Here is a 13,799-nt window from a genome sequence, read left to right on the forward strand (position 1 = left end):
CACTCAGTTGCTTAGAAAATACATGAGAGAGAAATACAAATTTGGGGGGAAACATACAAATTCATGCGCAAAGCTGGACCATAAAACCAAGTGACCTTTGCAGCATTAAGTATGGTGTGCAACTAATTAAGAACTATGGCCATATTAACATTTTTTCGTACAGAATCAAGGATATCAGCTACACAGCTTAACCCATTGCACATATTTTTTTCATTTCCTCTCTATCAAAAACTGTGTTTGCAAACAATAACTCAAAGCTACTTGTTAAAAAAAAAAAAAAAAAGAAAAAAAAAAGGCAGGGGGAGGGACATCACCTTCTTTTTCTCACTTGGGACCATGCCTGAAAAACTCCCTCTCTAGTCACATGTTACCCTTCATACATTTTATATTTCCCATAATTTTGCGCTACAAAGAAGCTTTCCAGTCCACAGTACCATTCCTGTGTTATTTCCTATGTCCTGGACTTTGATATAACGTGTATATTTGTCTCTTATTTCATGGGATATACAGTGATATTTATGTCTCACTTGTAGCCAGGCTGAAGACTGGCTTCTTAATGAACTACATCCTTAATAGCACACAGAGCCAGGGATATACGTTTGCACATACAAGACAACCTGCCAGTCAAAATCTTTTCAATATCTAAAATTAATTCATTTACTAACTAATGTACTTAAAAAACAAAAAAAAACTTAGCTTTGACAAAATACAGAAGCGGAGGTTCCGCTCCAAACAAGATTTTTAAAAGAATTTTACAGAAACTGTTACAATAAGGTGTTTATATTTTTTCGTATGCTTACCATATTACTTTTATTATGTGTAGCATCAAAGTGATTATAGCAATTACATCTAACAGAATTAATTATAGAACATCCCATCATTCCTAAATACATAATGCATTAGAGGTAAGCCAAAGAAAGAAAACATCTTGACTGTGGTGACTATTGTTGGAATAATTTTTTCTTTAAGCATAAAGGCGAAACCAAAGTAGAAAGAAATGTAGAGAAACGGTGGCGTAACACAGTAAAATGTTAACTACAAAAATCTGAATATCAAGGCAGATACATTTTTAATAGCGATACCAACCTGCGTAAAGCTGCACTAGCACAAATATCCATGTAAAATCCATTAAAGTTTTTTAATCACGAAATATGGAAACTAGCCAATTCACCTAACCAATGTGTTAGTACATAAAGACAAGAGTGTATGGGTGAAAGAGTTACAAGCCTTTACGTATGCAAAATAAATTCACTCAAAGCTTCATTAATATTAATTTAAATTCAGAACCCATTTACATTAAATTGTTCATTAAAAATTGCCTATTTTATGCAACATGCATTCCGCAAAGAACACATGAGAAACTGAAACAGAGGGCTCAATTTAATGATGGAAATATCAAAAGTAAATGAATTTGGATCATTCCAAACGAATAATGAAACAGCTCCCTCCTCTACGACAACGTGTGAAGTTTGGCGGGAGTTTGGCGGAAGGGCACGGAAACTGCCTGGCTTCCCTCTCGCTCAGGCTTGGCCGCTGCCCTTCCCGCCTCCCCACCACCACACAGGCTCACTAAAACAGGAATTACTGACAGACAGGACCTAAAAACCACCCCAGGAACAATGTTCACTAATTGTGAGTTCACTGGATTGCCCCAAAACTCGTACGAATCCCAAGCACTGCCAGGCTTAGCTGCCCGGCAGCGGCGCCCAGGAGGAAAGGGATGGGAGCTGGAAGTAAGGCAGGCTGGGCATGGAGGGCTCTTCACTGGTAAACTCCCAAACCAACAAATACAGTCAACTTATGAGATTCCCAACAGCTGCTCTGGATGAAGAAAAGAGAGTCATAATTAATAACATGTGTCCTGACAGAGTTAATTAATAATTTATAATTAAGTCTAAAATACGAACTTAGATTATTCTTGAAGAGTTGCCTCTTCACTGCCCGAAGAGGCCAGGTAATGGCATTGGCAAAGAGCTTTCAGATATTTTATGATCCTCTGGTAACTCTTTCCCCACTCTCCCTCTGCCCCCGGGGAAAAAAAAACCCTTTGAACATTTTCTGAGAAATATCTTAAAGTTGATGCCTGCAATGAGAAGTGTTTAAATTCTGCAGATTGGCTCTCTGCTGAGATGACCAAAATATCTTTCAGGCGCAAAATCAGGCAAATGCAGTAGGATGAATCTCGCAGTCTCTGAAATTAAGCCCTACTCATTTCAACTCTTTCTGTTCTTTTTATGAAAATGGTAACAAACAACTTCAAGCTCTGACAATGTTCTATTCCCCATTATTATACTCAAGAAAACTACAATACAATCTCTTGTGGACTATGCTTTAAATCCTTTGAGCCAATTTTCGTGCCTTTTTTTTTTAATGTTGAAATCAAGAAAAATCAATTGCACAAATTTTTTCAATCCTCCTGCTTTAGGTAATGACACACACACACACACACAAAAAAAAAGCAACACATCCATTGTTTAGTGGGATTTTTAAAATTAATTTAATGTCTAACTGCAAATGCTGGAAACTAGAATTAATCTGTCTGGATAAAAAAAGGCTTACAGACATTTAAATGCATGTATCGGGACACTTTATCAACCTAACATAAAATTGTCATCTTATCTTATTATATGACTATTTTATGCATGTGTCAAAGAATTTAAAAATGAATGCCTGTCTATTCACTCTAATTACAACTGCATATTATCTGTCTGGATGTACCAGTCCATATCATTGTTACCAAATACAATATATTGTATTCACCTTTCATTTTTAACTTAAGGCTGATAAACCACAATTTGGGCGTAACTAAATTTAAAAAAAAAATACCAAACACACAGAGAAGAGGAAAAAAAAATCAGACTAAAACACCTGAGGTAGATTGTTTAGTAAATGATGCTGAAGTATTTCATAGATAAGATAACACACGATTGCTCAGCAACTATGTTATTTTTGGTGTTGTATCATAACCATGCACACACATACACTCCTCCTTGACAATGCAACACTTCAGGCATCTGAATACCTGATCTAGTAGCAGCATCTTGAAAACAGGGCCGTGTTAAAATTTGACAATCTGTACTTGGATTCTCCAGGAAATGGTCACGACACTGGAATAAAACCAGCAGTGCCAAGGTTTGTTCACAAAGATAACACGTAGGTTACTTTACGTCCTGGCAAATTATTTCTTTTCATTCACTCTGTACTACCATATGTTTCTGCACAAGCGTGCATGTAGCACGCTTAAAAATGTACCCCACACTTCACCCTGAAGGTGATCTTTTCTATACAGTTTCCACTAATCCTGGAAGCAGGGCTGACAAAAAGGACCCACTCTAATCCTGCTAACTCACCCTAGCTTCACTGCATTTCCCATAACCCTGCAGCAGTCACAATTCATTCTAATCACTTTACAAAACAATCTTTAGTAAAAAGAGGAAAAATGCAGACTTGTAAGCCAATTTAAGAAATAACTGCTGATACATCAGTTATTGACTATTTCACTCCTGCTCATGATAGTGCTCAAGGCAAAACCGAGAACAAAATGACAACATCAACCGCACGCAATAAACTGTGGCCCAGGAGAGCACTGAAGCCCTAATTGACAGCTGTCAAGCTAATGGGAGAAATGGCAGCTGATTCTGGAAAATTCTGTTTTCCAGGCAGATATTCAGGGGAATCTATCAAGCCTTTTTATTTTTATGCCCCTTTTTCTTTTTTTTTTTTTTTGCATTGTTCCTTCACACTTTGCAGGGGAAAAAAAAAAAAAAAAAAGGGGAAAAAAAAAGCAGAGGACAGCCATAACTAATCATTTTGTCAGCTTGCTGCTAGGAAGAATCTCTGTCCAACAGAGAAATATGTGGCAGGTTTGGAGGCAAATAACATACCAAGGGCTGACACTGCAAGTACCTTTATAGGTAGTCTACTTTATCGCTACATTTACTTTTGGGGTATGTATGTAGTTGCAAGCAATTCCCATAAATTAAAGCGAGCATTCAAGTTCCCGAAGTCAGAGCTGCCTGGAAATCTGGTGGCACAACCTGCGTGCCATCTTGCATCTGTTTTCTGTGGCGCACCCCCAGCCCTGCTCTGGAGGTGCTGAGAACTGGCAGGAGCACTGAAGTCCCTGAGAAGTGGAAGTGCTCCGCGTCTCTGAGAAATCAATTCCGTGTATTTCAGAGTCCACACTGACCAGGTGCATCTTTTGAATGTAAGTACAGAAGTTGTAAAGAGGCTAAAAAGCAGGCAGCAATCTCTGAGGTTTAAAGCATACTATATAGAAAATAAAAAATACCTTAGGCCCAGGTTTGTTTGTTTGCTTTTTTTCCAGAGGCTTGAAAACTCGTGTGCAGTTGTCTGGGTCTTACTGTTTTATTCAATTTTAAAATAAATAAGCAAAGTAAATGAGATCCCAACAAATCATTAGTTCCCAATCCCTCCCCAGAAGATACATATACAAAATATATATTAAGTTGCTTGTGTCAGTAGGAAGTACATTTTCTTGATCTTTTAAATAGGTTTCTAAAAAAGCTGCGAGTGAAAGCTATAATTTAAGGATAGATAATTACTGTTTGCATGAACAAGACTGGCCTCTATTAATACAGTACCTTAGCTTCTCCAGACAGTAGCCTCTAACTAGTAAATACCTTCTTCCTCCTGACTTAAATGACAGAAGTCTTTGGAGCAGCAGTTCTGACTATTTCTTTCTTTAACAGGTGAGGAATAAAATTGCAGTCCCTGAATCTTCTTCCCAAATTTATCTACGATATTCACCTGAGTCTCTAAGAAAACAAAGTGAAATTATCATTTTTACAGATTCTTGATTCTCATAGACAGCTTTAGTCTTCCACAGTGTGGTGTTAACACTTGGGCTAGACATAAAGAATTTGTGCACCTGTCTGTTATGTCTGCGAGCTCTGTGCTGCTGAGAGTTCTTTGTTGTTGTTATTCTACTCCAGACCATTAAAAGGGCCCTAATTCCTATGACATGATTATCCAGGTACCAAAGCCCATTTGTCACCTGCAGCAGAAAATTGAGTTAATGCACAACTAAAGGCAACCAGGACTGTGTAATATCAACTTGATTACATCAAACTAGCTGCAAACCTAATTCTGCTGGATGACACTGCGTGGAGCTTGTCATCTCCAATCATTAAAGCTGTCAGGAATCCATCAGGTTTACAGCTAATTAGGTGAACACTAATGAAGCTGGCAAAACAACTTTTCTTTTTTTATGGCTGAGCGGACCTTTCAGTTTGGAGAAAAAAAATTCTCGAGTATTCTCAAGGTTGCTGGGGACTGGATTTCCTGAGTTACCAATCAGCAGACATCTTTAATTCTCCCCCCACCACCACCTTTTTTTCTCTCTCAGTACCAAGCAATCAATTTGTCATCACTCTCAGTATGCCACAAAAGCAGTCATGAACCTTATAACTCGCAGCTCTCAAGCCAAAAAGGGGAAAAAAAAAGTAAGTTTCTTCTGTCTTAAAATAAAACGCCTCATACAGCTCACTTATTTATCTTCATGCACTTATCAACAGCATAAATGTTCTTGTTTTTTCGCTCTTGTCAAATAAGTAGCCCTTCAGTCATTCTACATCCCCCATATCCATTAGGCAGAGGCATTTTGATAAAGTAAAGCCAAAGCTAGTGTATGGGAAAGAATGAAAGCACTCACTCTGCCAACTTCTGATTGACCATTAAGCTATTGATGAATGTGCCTGTCAGGAGAGAGACAATTAAATCAAATATGAAACAAAGTCGTTTTGACGGGTCATTTTGATAGAGCAAAACCATTCTTCCATCTCCTATTAGTCCTGCAGTCAAGTTTTTGTAATGAATATTTCTTAACTAACCTGTTATTTCTTAGTTGTTTTTTAAGGTGTTAAAAAAAAAGCCTTTGCTTTTACTGCTATTAGAAAAAGTAACATTTCCAATGTGCCCAATAAAACAGCATCTCAGTGGGAAGCAATTATACACAATACTAAATGTTTAATGTGGCTATCAAAAAGCTAAAAGTTTAAAGAGATTACACTTCTGCTAAATATGAAAGATAGATCGCACACCGTGGATGATTCACTTGAGAAAGGAGGGAGAGAGAGAGAGTGGTACAGGGAGAAAAAGATACCTCAGAATGTATGCTTAGAGTAGAAACATTTTCTTCCTGCCTATGGAGTGCCCAGGATACAGCAGAGTCAAATGTATCAAATACACAGAAGAGACACATTTTGCAGAATTAAATTCATGTTACAGAATAGAATTTCCCAAGTATTAGGAAAAGTTCACCTTCTTATTTTTTTTTAATGGTTATTTGATGACACAGGCCAGAAATGCAAAATATTATCATGAAGTGTTTAGCTATGATATTGTTTGCTAGATTGTATCACTACAGTACTGTGAAACTTCCCAAACTTTCTGGCTGTTTGTAAACGGAGTAAGACTGCTGGGAAGTCTATTTCTCTGCCTCAAAAGTACGAGCTGAACACATGTGTATGTCAGAGAAGAGAAGAAAGGAAACGTGGACATCGTTACTTACAATTTGTATTACTGCCCGAGCCCCTTGCTGTTTACTAAATTCAAACCACACCACTCGCAGAAGTTGTCAGAGCAGTGTGAAAGCACTGTCACATTTCTGGACGCCTGTTTTCTAACAACACCCTCCACTAAGCTGCAGGGACTACCTGCTCCAAGTTGTCCTAAGCACAACCACAACTGCGCTGCCAGTAATGCTGCCAGAGCCTCTGGAAAACTTCCACACCGGTCTCTCAGGGCTGTTTCACCCTGGTTCCCCCAAAGCTGCCCCTCACCAGCCCCAGCCCTGTGCCTGCACCTCCGCCAGCCCTGGGCCATGTGGCTCGGTGGCACCGCTCGCCAGGAGCCCCTCAAGTTGCACTAACAGAGAGTTGACAGGCCACGTGTGACGTCACCGAGTCTGGCGTTACCATGGCAAGTGATTTATTGATGTTTATCGGGAATGAATAGATCAAAGGCTGCCAGATGACAGGCGATCAATCAGACATCAAATCAAGGATGGCAACAGGCCAAGGAAACCTTTTCCAGCCCACATATCCCCAACCAAGGATTACTGTAAAATTCTGTGGGGCTTTTCTTTTGCTGTTTTCTTTTCAATTTGGCTTTTCCAAAAAATATTGCTTAAGTTTAACAGGAGTTGACGTTTCTGGCAAAAGAAAAACAAACCAAACAAACAAAAAACCTCACCAGCACAACGCCTAGAAAAGTATTTCTAAAAAGAAAAAAAAATATGGAGGAAATCGTAAAGAAACATTTGCCAGTCATTTGACAATACACAGACCTTTTTTTTTTTTTCCTTGGGTTTACTTTGCAGCTTCTCATCTGGACTCATTAATAAGAAATCAATAGGATTAACAGAAGAGGCTACTAAAGAAAGTGACCAACTAGGCGGATCTGTCTGTCCGGCAGAGACATCTCCAGTGCAGTACAAGGGGAGGAGAGAAAAAGATAAAAGTTGGGCAAAGGAACCAGTTCTGGGCTTGGATCTTCAAGTAACACTGCAGACCTTCCAAATCACTTTGTCCCTGACACTTCATTCGCAGCGTGCCATGTATTTACACATACCCTATCTCTTTTTTACAGGATTTTTTTTAAAAAATGAATTAGAAAGAGTATTTTCCCTGGCTTTCACAAACCATTGCCTGTGAGGGAACGGGATGTAGAAGAACGAAGAATACGAGGGAGAAAAGCAAAGTAGGTGCCAAAGTACGGGCTGGAACTGAACAAAATTCGCCTCCTTGCTTCCCCCAGCCCCGGAGTCACACCGACCATACATGCCCGTGCAGTGTGTGCCCGCACACACCCGCCTGCCCCTGACTGCGTGTTGCCCCAGAACCGAGCCCGGGCGATGGCAGAGTCCGGAATAAATTAAAGTGGGCACCAAAGTGGGGAAAGGGCTTTCATACGCCCCCACCCAAGCAAGCAAAATAAAATAAAATACCTCTAGCCCCCCCCCCCCCCTCGCCCCGGCGCTGTGCCTCCAGTCCGAGAGTTGCTCAGCAAAGCCCCCGGCACCGGCGGGCAGCGGGGCAGGAGCGCGGCGCGGAGCGGCGGCTCAGCCCGCCGGGAGCCGGTTATGAAAGAGACGGAGGGAAGCGGGAGGAGAAGCCAGCGGCCGCGGAGGGAAGGGAGAGAAGGGAAGGAAGGGAAGCGGCTCTCGTACCTGCTGCGCGCCGGGGCGCTTGCTGCTTCCTCCTCGGCATTGCTGGGCTCCTGCGGGCGCCGGCGGGGGGGGCAGCCGGGGCGCGGGGGTGGGAAGAGTTGCCTCAGCCCCAGAGATCCGGTGAGCTGCTCCAGCCTCGGCGCGAGGGCTGGGTCGGGGATATATTTTTTGTTGCTGTGCATACACGATGCCGAGTAGGAGGAGGAGGCGGCGGCGGCGGAGGAGGAGGCGGCACAGAGGAGAGGACAGCCCTGCTGCTGCTGCTGCTGCTGCTGCTGGCAGAAGAGGGGGGAAGTTTGACAAATCGCCCCGGAGGAAGGAGGAGGGGAAGCCCCCCGAAGAGGTGTGCGGGCGGGAGGGCTGGGGAGAGCCCGCAGTCCCCCCCACCCCGCCCTGCGCCCCCGGTGCCTGGCCGGGCTGGGAGATCACGGCATAAAGACGGGGGATCTCTTGGCCGGAGCCGGCGGAGCTTCAGCCAGCGCTCTCCACTCCCGGCTCCCGGCTCGGCGCTGGAGCGGCGGCGGCGGCAACAGGCGAAGCTTGAAGGGAAACGAGATGATCGCGGTGTCACTCAAACTGCTCCGCCGAGGGGGAGCGGGGCACCGCCGCCGCCCGCCCCGGGCCGCGCCTTCCCTGTGCGCGCATCGCCCGCGGACCGGGCACGGGGGCGGACGAGGGGCTGCCCGGGGGCGACCCCCTCGCCGTGCCCCCTCCGCCGCCCAACTTCGCCCGCCGCCGGCGCCGGTCCCCAGAGCCGCCCGCGGCTCGCCGGGCAGGGCAGGGCAGCCCAGGGTTCCGCGCCGCTCGCCCCGCTCCCTTCCCGCAGCCCTTCCCTTTCCGCCCCCGCGCGCACCCGTTCCCCGCCAGAGTCCCCGCGCCCACCGCCCCCCGCCGCACCGGGGCACGGGACCCCCCCGCGGCGAGGAGGGCCCGGCCCCGCCGCTCCATCCCGGCCGCCCCGCGCGGTGACAGCACAGCCCGGCTCCGCTCCGCTCCGCGCCGCCCGGCACATCGCGCCCGCCGGCACATCCATCCCGCCGGCTCCCACCTGGCTGGCGCCGCGCTCCGCTCCGCGGCCGGGCGGTGCCGGGGCCGCCCCGGGCCGGCGGCCGCTGCCGGCGGCGCCCCCGCCAGCGGAGCCGCTGCGCCCGCCCCGCGGGGCCGGAGCGGAGCGGGCAGCGCCCCGCGCGTCCCGCTCTGCGGGAAGGAGCACTTTTCCCTCGCTTTCCCTGTTTCTGGGGGCTGATTTTTTTTTTTTTTTTTAAATCTCTCTCTCAGTTTGTTTTTTTTTTTTTTTTTTTAATTTTTTTTCTCTCTCTCTCTCTCTCTCTCTCTCTCGGTCCAAGTTCACTGCCGAGCGCCGGCGGATCGATGTGCTGCGGGTTTGATTGCGCCTCCCTGGGCGGCGGGGCCGCGCGGCGCGGGGAGGGCCGGGGGCGCGCAGGGCCCGCTCCCGCACCGCGACCCCGCACCGGGACCCCCGCACCGCCACCGGGGAGCGGGGCAGGGATGGAGCGGGGATGAAACAGAACAACAGCACCCCCACCAAAAAAAAAAAAAAAAAAAAAAAGTAGCGATTTTTTTTTTTTTTAAGTTCACGGGGAGGAATTAAAAAAAAAAAAAAAAGGCTGAGCTCACTTTTACGGTAAGATCAAAAAAAAAAAAAATCTCCACTCTCTCGCCCCCATTCTTCGAGAGTTGGGATAATTCCAAATACCTGACTAAGTGCAGATGTTGTTGCGTCTTCACATCCTATAAAGCCGCCGTGCCGCTCTCGGGCTCTCGCTTCCCTTTCAAGTTGCAGGAAATTCAAACACTTTACGTGACGGGTGGAGAAGGTTTTGGGATATTTTTTTTTGATTATTATTGTTATGAGTTGATTTTTTTTTTCCTAAGCTGATCTTTAGGATGAAAAAAAAAATCGCAGTCGCCTAAAGTCCCCGGGAAATTGCTACTGTTGGGGGAAAACGAAACATTTCTCTTGCAAACAAGAAAATGGTGAGTTGTCAATTGCCGCTTCTGCTGCCAAACTCGCTCAGTTCCATCTCATTGATACTCGCTGGTTGCTCCTCACAGTTACAGTATCTGCTCACAGAAGGAGCGATCAGATCTGCTTAAGAGACGACACGGAGATGTTCCCCCCCACCCCGCTTCCCCAAAAACGCCCGTGTGTGTGAGTGTGTGCGGGCGTGGGAGAGCCGTGCGGCAGGACGGGGCCGGGCGGGCGGGCAGCCCCGGCGGGGCGGGCGGGCGGGCTCGCACCGCGGCGGTGCGTGCCGCTAGATCCGCCCTAACATCTGTCCGTCTCACCATTGGCGCATCCATCAGTGTCACCCCGGCCGCACATTTGCAACGACAACACATCAGACGCTACGCAGACCGGGATTCGGTACAAATAACCGACATACTAAACAACTTAACCGGGGAGGAGGGGACCCAGCCGCAGCATAAGTATTTACAAATGTTAGACATCCTCGGGAAAGCGCGGCTCGGCTGCGGTTAATAGCTCGTTCATTCCCCTCTCCCTCCTCCCCCTTTAAGTAGGAATTAGGAAATGGAAAACCTAAATAATTCACGCCTCCCACCCCCCTCCGAAGGATGCTGCCGTCCGGGGGCAGGGGCAGGGACAGGGGCTGGGGCTCAGCCCGGCTGCGCTCCCGGCTCCGCGGGACCGCACCGAGCGCGGAGCCGGCGAGAGGCGAACCCGGGGCTCAGAGGCTGCCGACCGAGCCGGCCCGCGCTGCGCAACATGGAGGATTCCTCCGAGCTCTGGAGCTGGAGAGGCTGCAACAAACTTTGGGATGCTCGGCCGAGAGCCTCGGGAGCCCCGGGCGGCTCTGTCCCTGCCTGCCGCACGGAGCGCAGGAGGAAGGTCGCTCTGCCACCAGGCGCTGGTAAAGCGCCCTGAAAACTACAGCAAAATTAAAACGATACGGCGCGAGTGTAGTCATTGCAGTCCTGGGAAGGCTGTTCAGAAATATACGAAAGCCCTCTCTAAAGCCAGTGACGATCCCGATTCTCCTCAAGCATCCCGAGGAACGCGCTGCAGCGACCAATCCCGAATTTTGGGGCGGTTGCAAGTTGGAAGAAGTTTTTTTATTCCTTCCGTTTCCCTCTCCCTAAATCTGCTCATTTCTCACTGACTTTGTATCACCCTCAGCCCGCAGGAGGGATGTCAGCCCCTGCCCGCTCGGCTGGGCCCGGGTGCCCGGCGGGGTGCGCAGCCTCCTCCCGCGGGTGCGCTCTCCCACGCGCGGGCGTGGGTTTATGCATGTGGTGGCATTTGTGTTGGAACAGGCTCCCCAGCAGAGCTCTGCCTCCCGCAGCACAGCCTGCGTGGAAGATGCTGGCAGGTGGCACCTCAGCAGCTGAGCGGTGTCACTTAACGCAAACAAACACGCGAGACAGTCCCTGGCCCTGCTGCGTGGGGAGGTTTGTGCAAACAGCGCTTACCTGGCTTTGCAAAGGGCGGCCCACACGCCCCGGCAGTGAAGAGTGATGGGCTCGTACCAGTGCGCTGAGCTGGGACTGGGGGGGGAATAAAATAAGTGAAACTTTCCGTAAAGAGTAATTGGAGGAACTTTCTGAGTTCAGTTAGAAATAATAATTCTCGTGTGTGTGAGAGAGAAAGGCAGCAGATATACGTGCACACAGACACATGTCCTGGGCTTACACATTCACAACTCAGTGCCAAAATGCTCAGGAAGTTGGGGAATAATTTGGTTGTTAACTATATTAATTTTTTTTTTAAAAGGAAGAAAAAAAAGTCTATTGAACTTTCTAACAGACGATTTACAGAGGGAAGTGCAGATGCCTTCATGTGAGTCGGCTTCTTTCGGGGTCACAATCTATCCCAGAAAGCTGGAACCCGCAACTTTATGAAGTGTAACATTTCCAAACATAACGCATCAAATCGAAGGCTGAGCAGACTCCATCTACAGAGGCTCAGCATACGAGGCTCAGCCCTAAGCTCGCTCTTTCCAGCAGTTTTAAACTAAGGTACCAGTTATTTATAAGTCACATAATTAGATAACCATCACTCCTGAACTTTCCATCAGCTAAGAATGTTTTATCTTTCACCACTGGACACTACTTAGTGCCCTTCTTTGGTATACATTTTCCTGCTCACTTCATTCCCCTACACCAAAACTCCACCAGTTGCCCGAGACACCCCTCCCGTCCCCTGGCCCGAGCGGAGACAGCAGCTGAGCCGACAAAGGACCCCTGGAATTAACTGCTGGCTATGGGAACGGCCAAAGAGGATCAGTGAGGAAGTTTAGCAAACTTGGAACAGCCGCCTCTTAGAAACCAGCGTGTTTTACCCGGGCTTTAACCTTGTTCTCTCCCGAGCAGCGTGTTGATGTTTCGCCGCTTGCTCCCTGCAAACAAGGCAAGGAGCGGCGTGCGCCGAGATGCCCGTGTGTGGCTGCTCTCCCTCGCTGTTCGCACCAGTTCACTGCTCTCCGGGGGTCAGCCTCGAGCACCGAGCGGCCCCGGCCCGGCTCTGCCGGCGCCTCCCCTTCGAGCGGGGCAGAGGAGCCGGCGGGGACCCGCGGGAAGGTACCCGAGTGCCCCCGGCCCGGGGGAAGGGTCGGGCACCAGCGAGCAGGGGCCTTTGGAGCCGCCGGTGCGGGGCAGCGGCTGTCGGGGGTGGAGGGGCCGGGCTGGCGGCCGGGGGCGGGGGGCGAGCCCCTGCAGCCGGCGGGGGCCTCACCTGCCCCGGGCAGCCCCCGCAGCCCCGGGCGGACCGCGGGCTGGGCTGAGGGAGCCCCGCGGAGGCGCCGCCGGCATCGGGCGCGCACAACGCGGCGGCCCCGCGGCCGGTCCCGCCGGCCACCCCCGGCCCTCTGTGCCAGGGCACAGCCTGCCCTCCTGCCCCACGCCTCGGCGGCACCATCGAAATGCTGGAACTACTTGGGTTTCTCCTGGCGAAGAACAAAGAAGCAGCAGCTTTCATTAAGGCTGGACCAGATGAATACGGATCTGACAAGTTTGTTTAAAAAACCCCACTGCCCACGCCCGAAAACGATACTGCGCTTCTGTAAAATACAAAGTGTTGTCAATAACCATTATAGCAGCGATAATTATCTGAGAAGAGAACAAAGACATTTTGTAATATCTACATAACTTTATTAGAGCAAAATTATTTTAAAATGCCTGTGAATTCCCAAACCTCCTGAATACAAATGAATAAAAGTTTTTTCTTCGGGCTAAAAATCTTTGCTTGAATGTAAATTGTTTGGGTAAGTGAATTTACACAGCAGCAAAGTTTGTTTGTCTTAGTCCAGTAGCTTTGCTTTAACGAACCAGATGTTTTGTCTGTAAATTGTCCAGAGGACTTTTACAATTCTGACATGCAATAAGCCCCAGAAAATCAGAACTGAAAAAGCTGTGCCCTTGCAATCAGGACCAGGCATTTCGACAAGAGCACGGGGAAAAAGGGAAAGTCTAAGTATGCCCTGTGTCTTCATATTTGGAAGCCTTATTTTAAGCTGGAGGTAATCTTGTCCGAATCGATTCGCTTCCCTCCAGAGTTGACAGTAATTCCTCACCCAACCACAGATATCAGAAATACATCCCCCCAAGAAAAACACCAAGACAGTAGGTA

At 47.9% G+C, this 13,799-nt stretch overlaps 1 protein-coding gene and 1 long non-coding RNA gene across 3 annotated transcripts in view; one reads left to right on the forward strand and one right to left on the reverse strand.

The window, feature by feature from the left end:
* The window catches only part of TSHZ3 (teashirt zinc finger homeobox 3), a 64,057-nt gene extending 55,729 nt beyond the window's left edge, over window positions 1-8,328 (reverse strand). Inside the window, exon 1 of the mRNA XM_064671236.1 lies at window positions 8,192-8,328. Coding sequence (XP_064527306.1) covers window positions 8,192-8,231 — 40 coding nt within the window. The 5' untranslated portion in view covers window positions 8,232-8,328. The remainder of the gene's footprint in view (window positions 1-8,191) is intronic.
* Window positions 8,329-8,401: 73 nt separating this feature from the next.
* LOC135422190 (uncharacterized) lies at window positions 8,402-13,408 on the forward strand. Of its 2 annotated transcripts, XR_010434357.1 has the most exons (3): window positions 8,402-8,534; window positions 9,538-9,836; window positions 10,088-13,408. It is a non-coding gene; the product is annotated as an uncharacterized LOC135422190 (long non-coding RNA). The 2 variants fall into 2 exon arrangements; XR_010434358.1 differs by lacking the exon at window positions 9,538-9,836 and having other exon boundaries at window positions 8,448-8,534.
* The last annotated feature ends 391 nt before the right edge of the window (window positions 13,409-13,799 follow it).

This window comes from Pseudopipra pipra, chromosome 14 (genome assembly GCF_036250125.1).
Source record: "Pseudopipra pipra isolate bDixPip1 chromosome 14, bDixPip1.hap1, whole genome shotgun sequence".
Taxonomy (NCBI): Eukaryota; Metazoa; Chordata; class Aves; order Passeriformes; family Pipridae; genus Pseudopipra; species Pseudopipra pipra.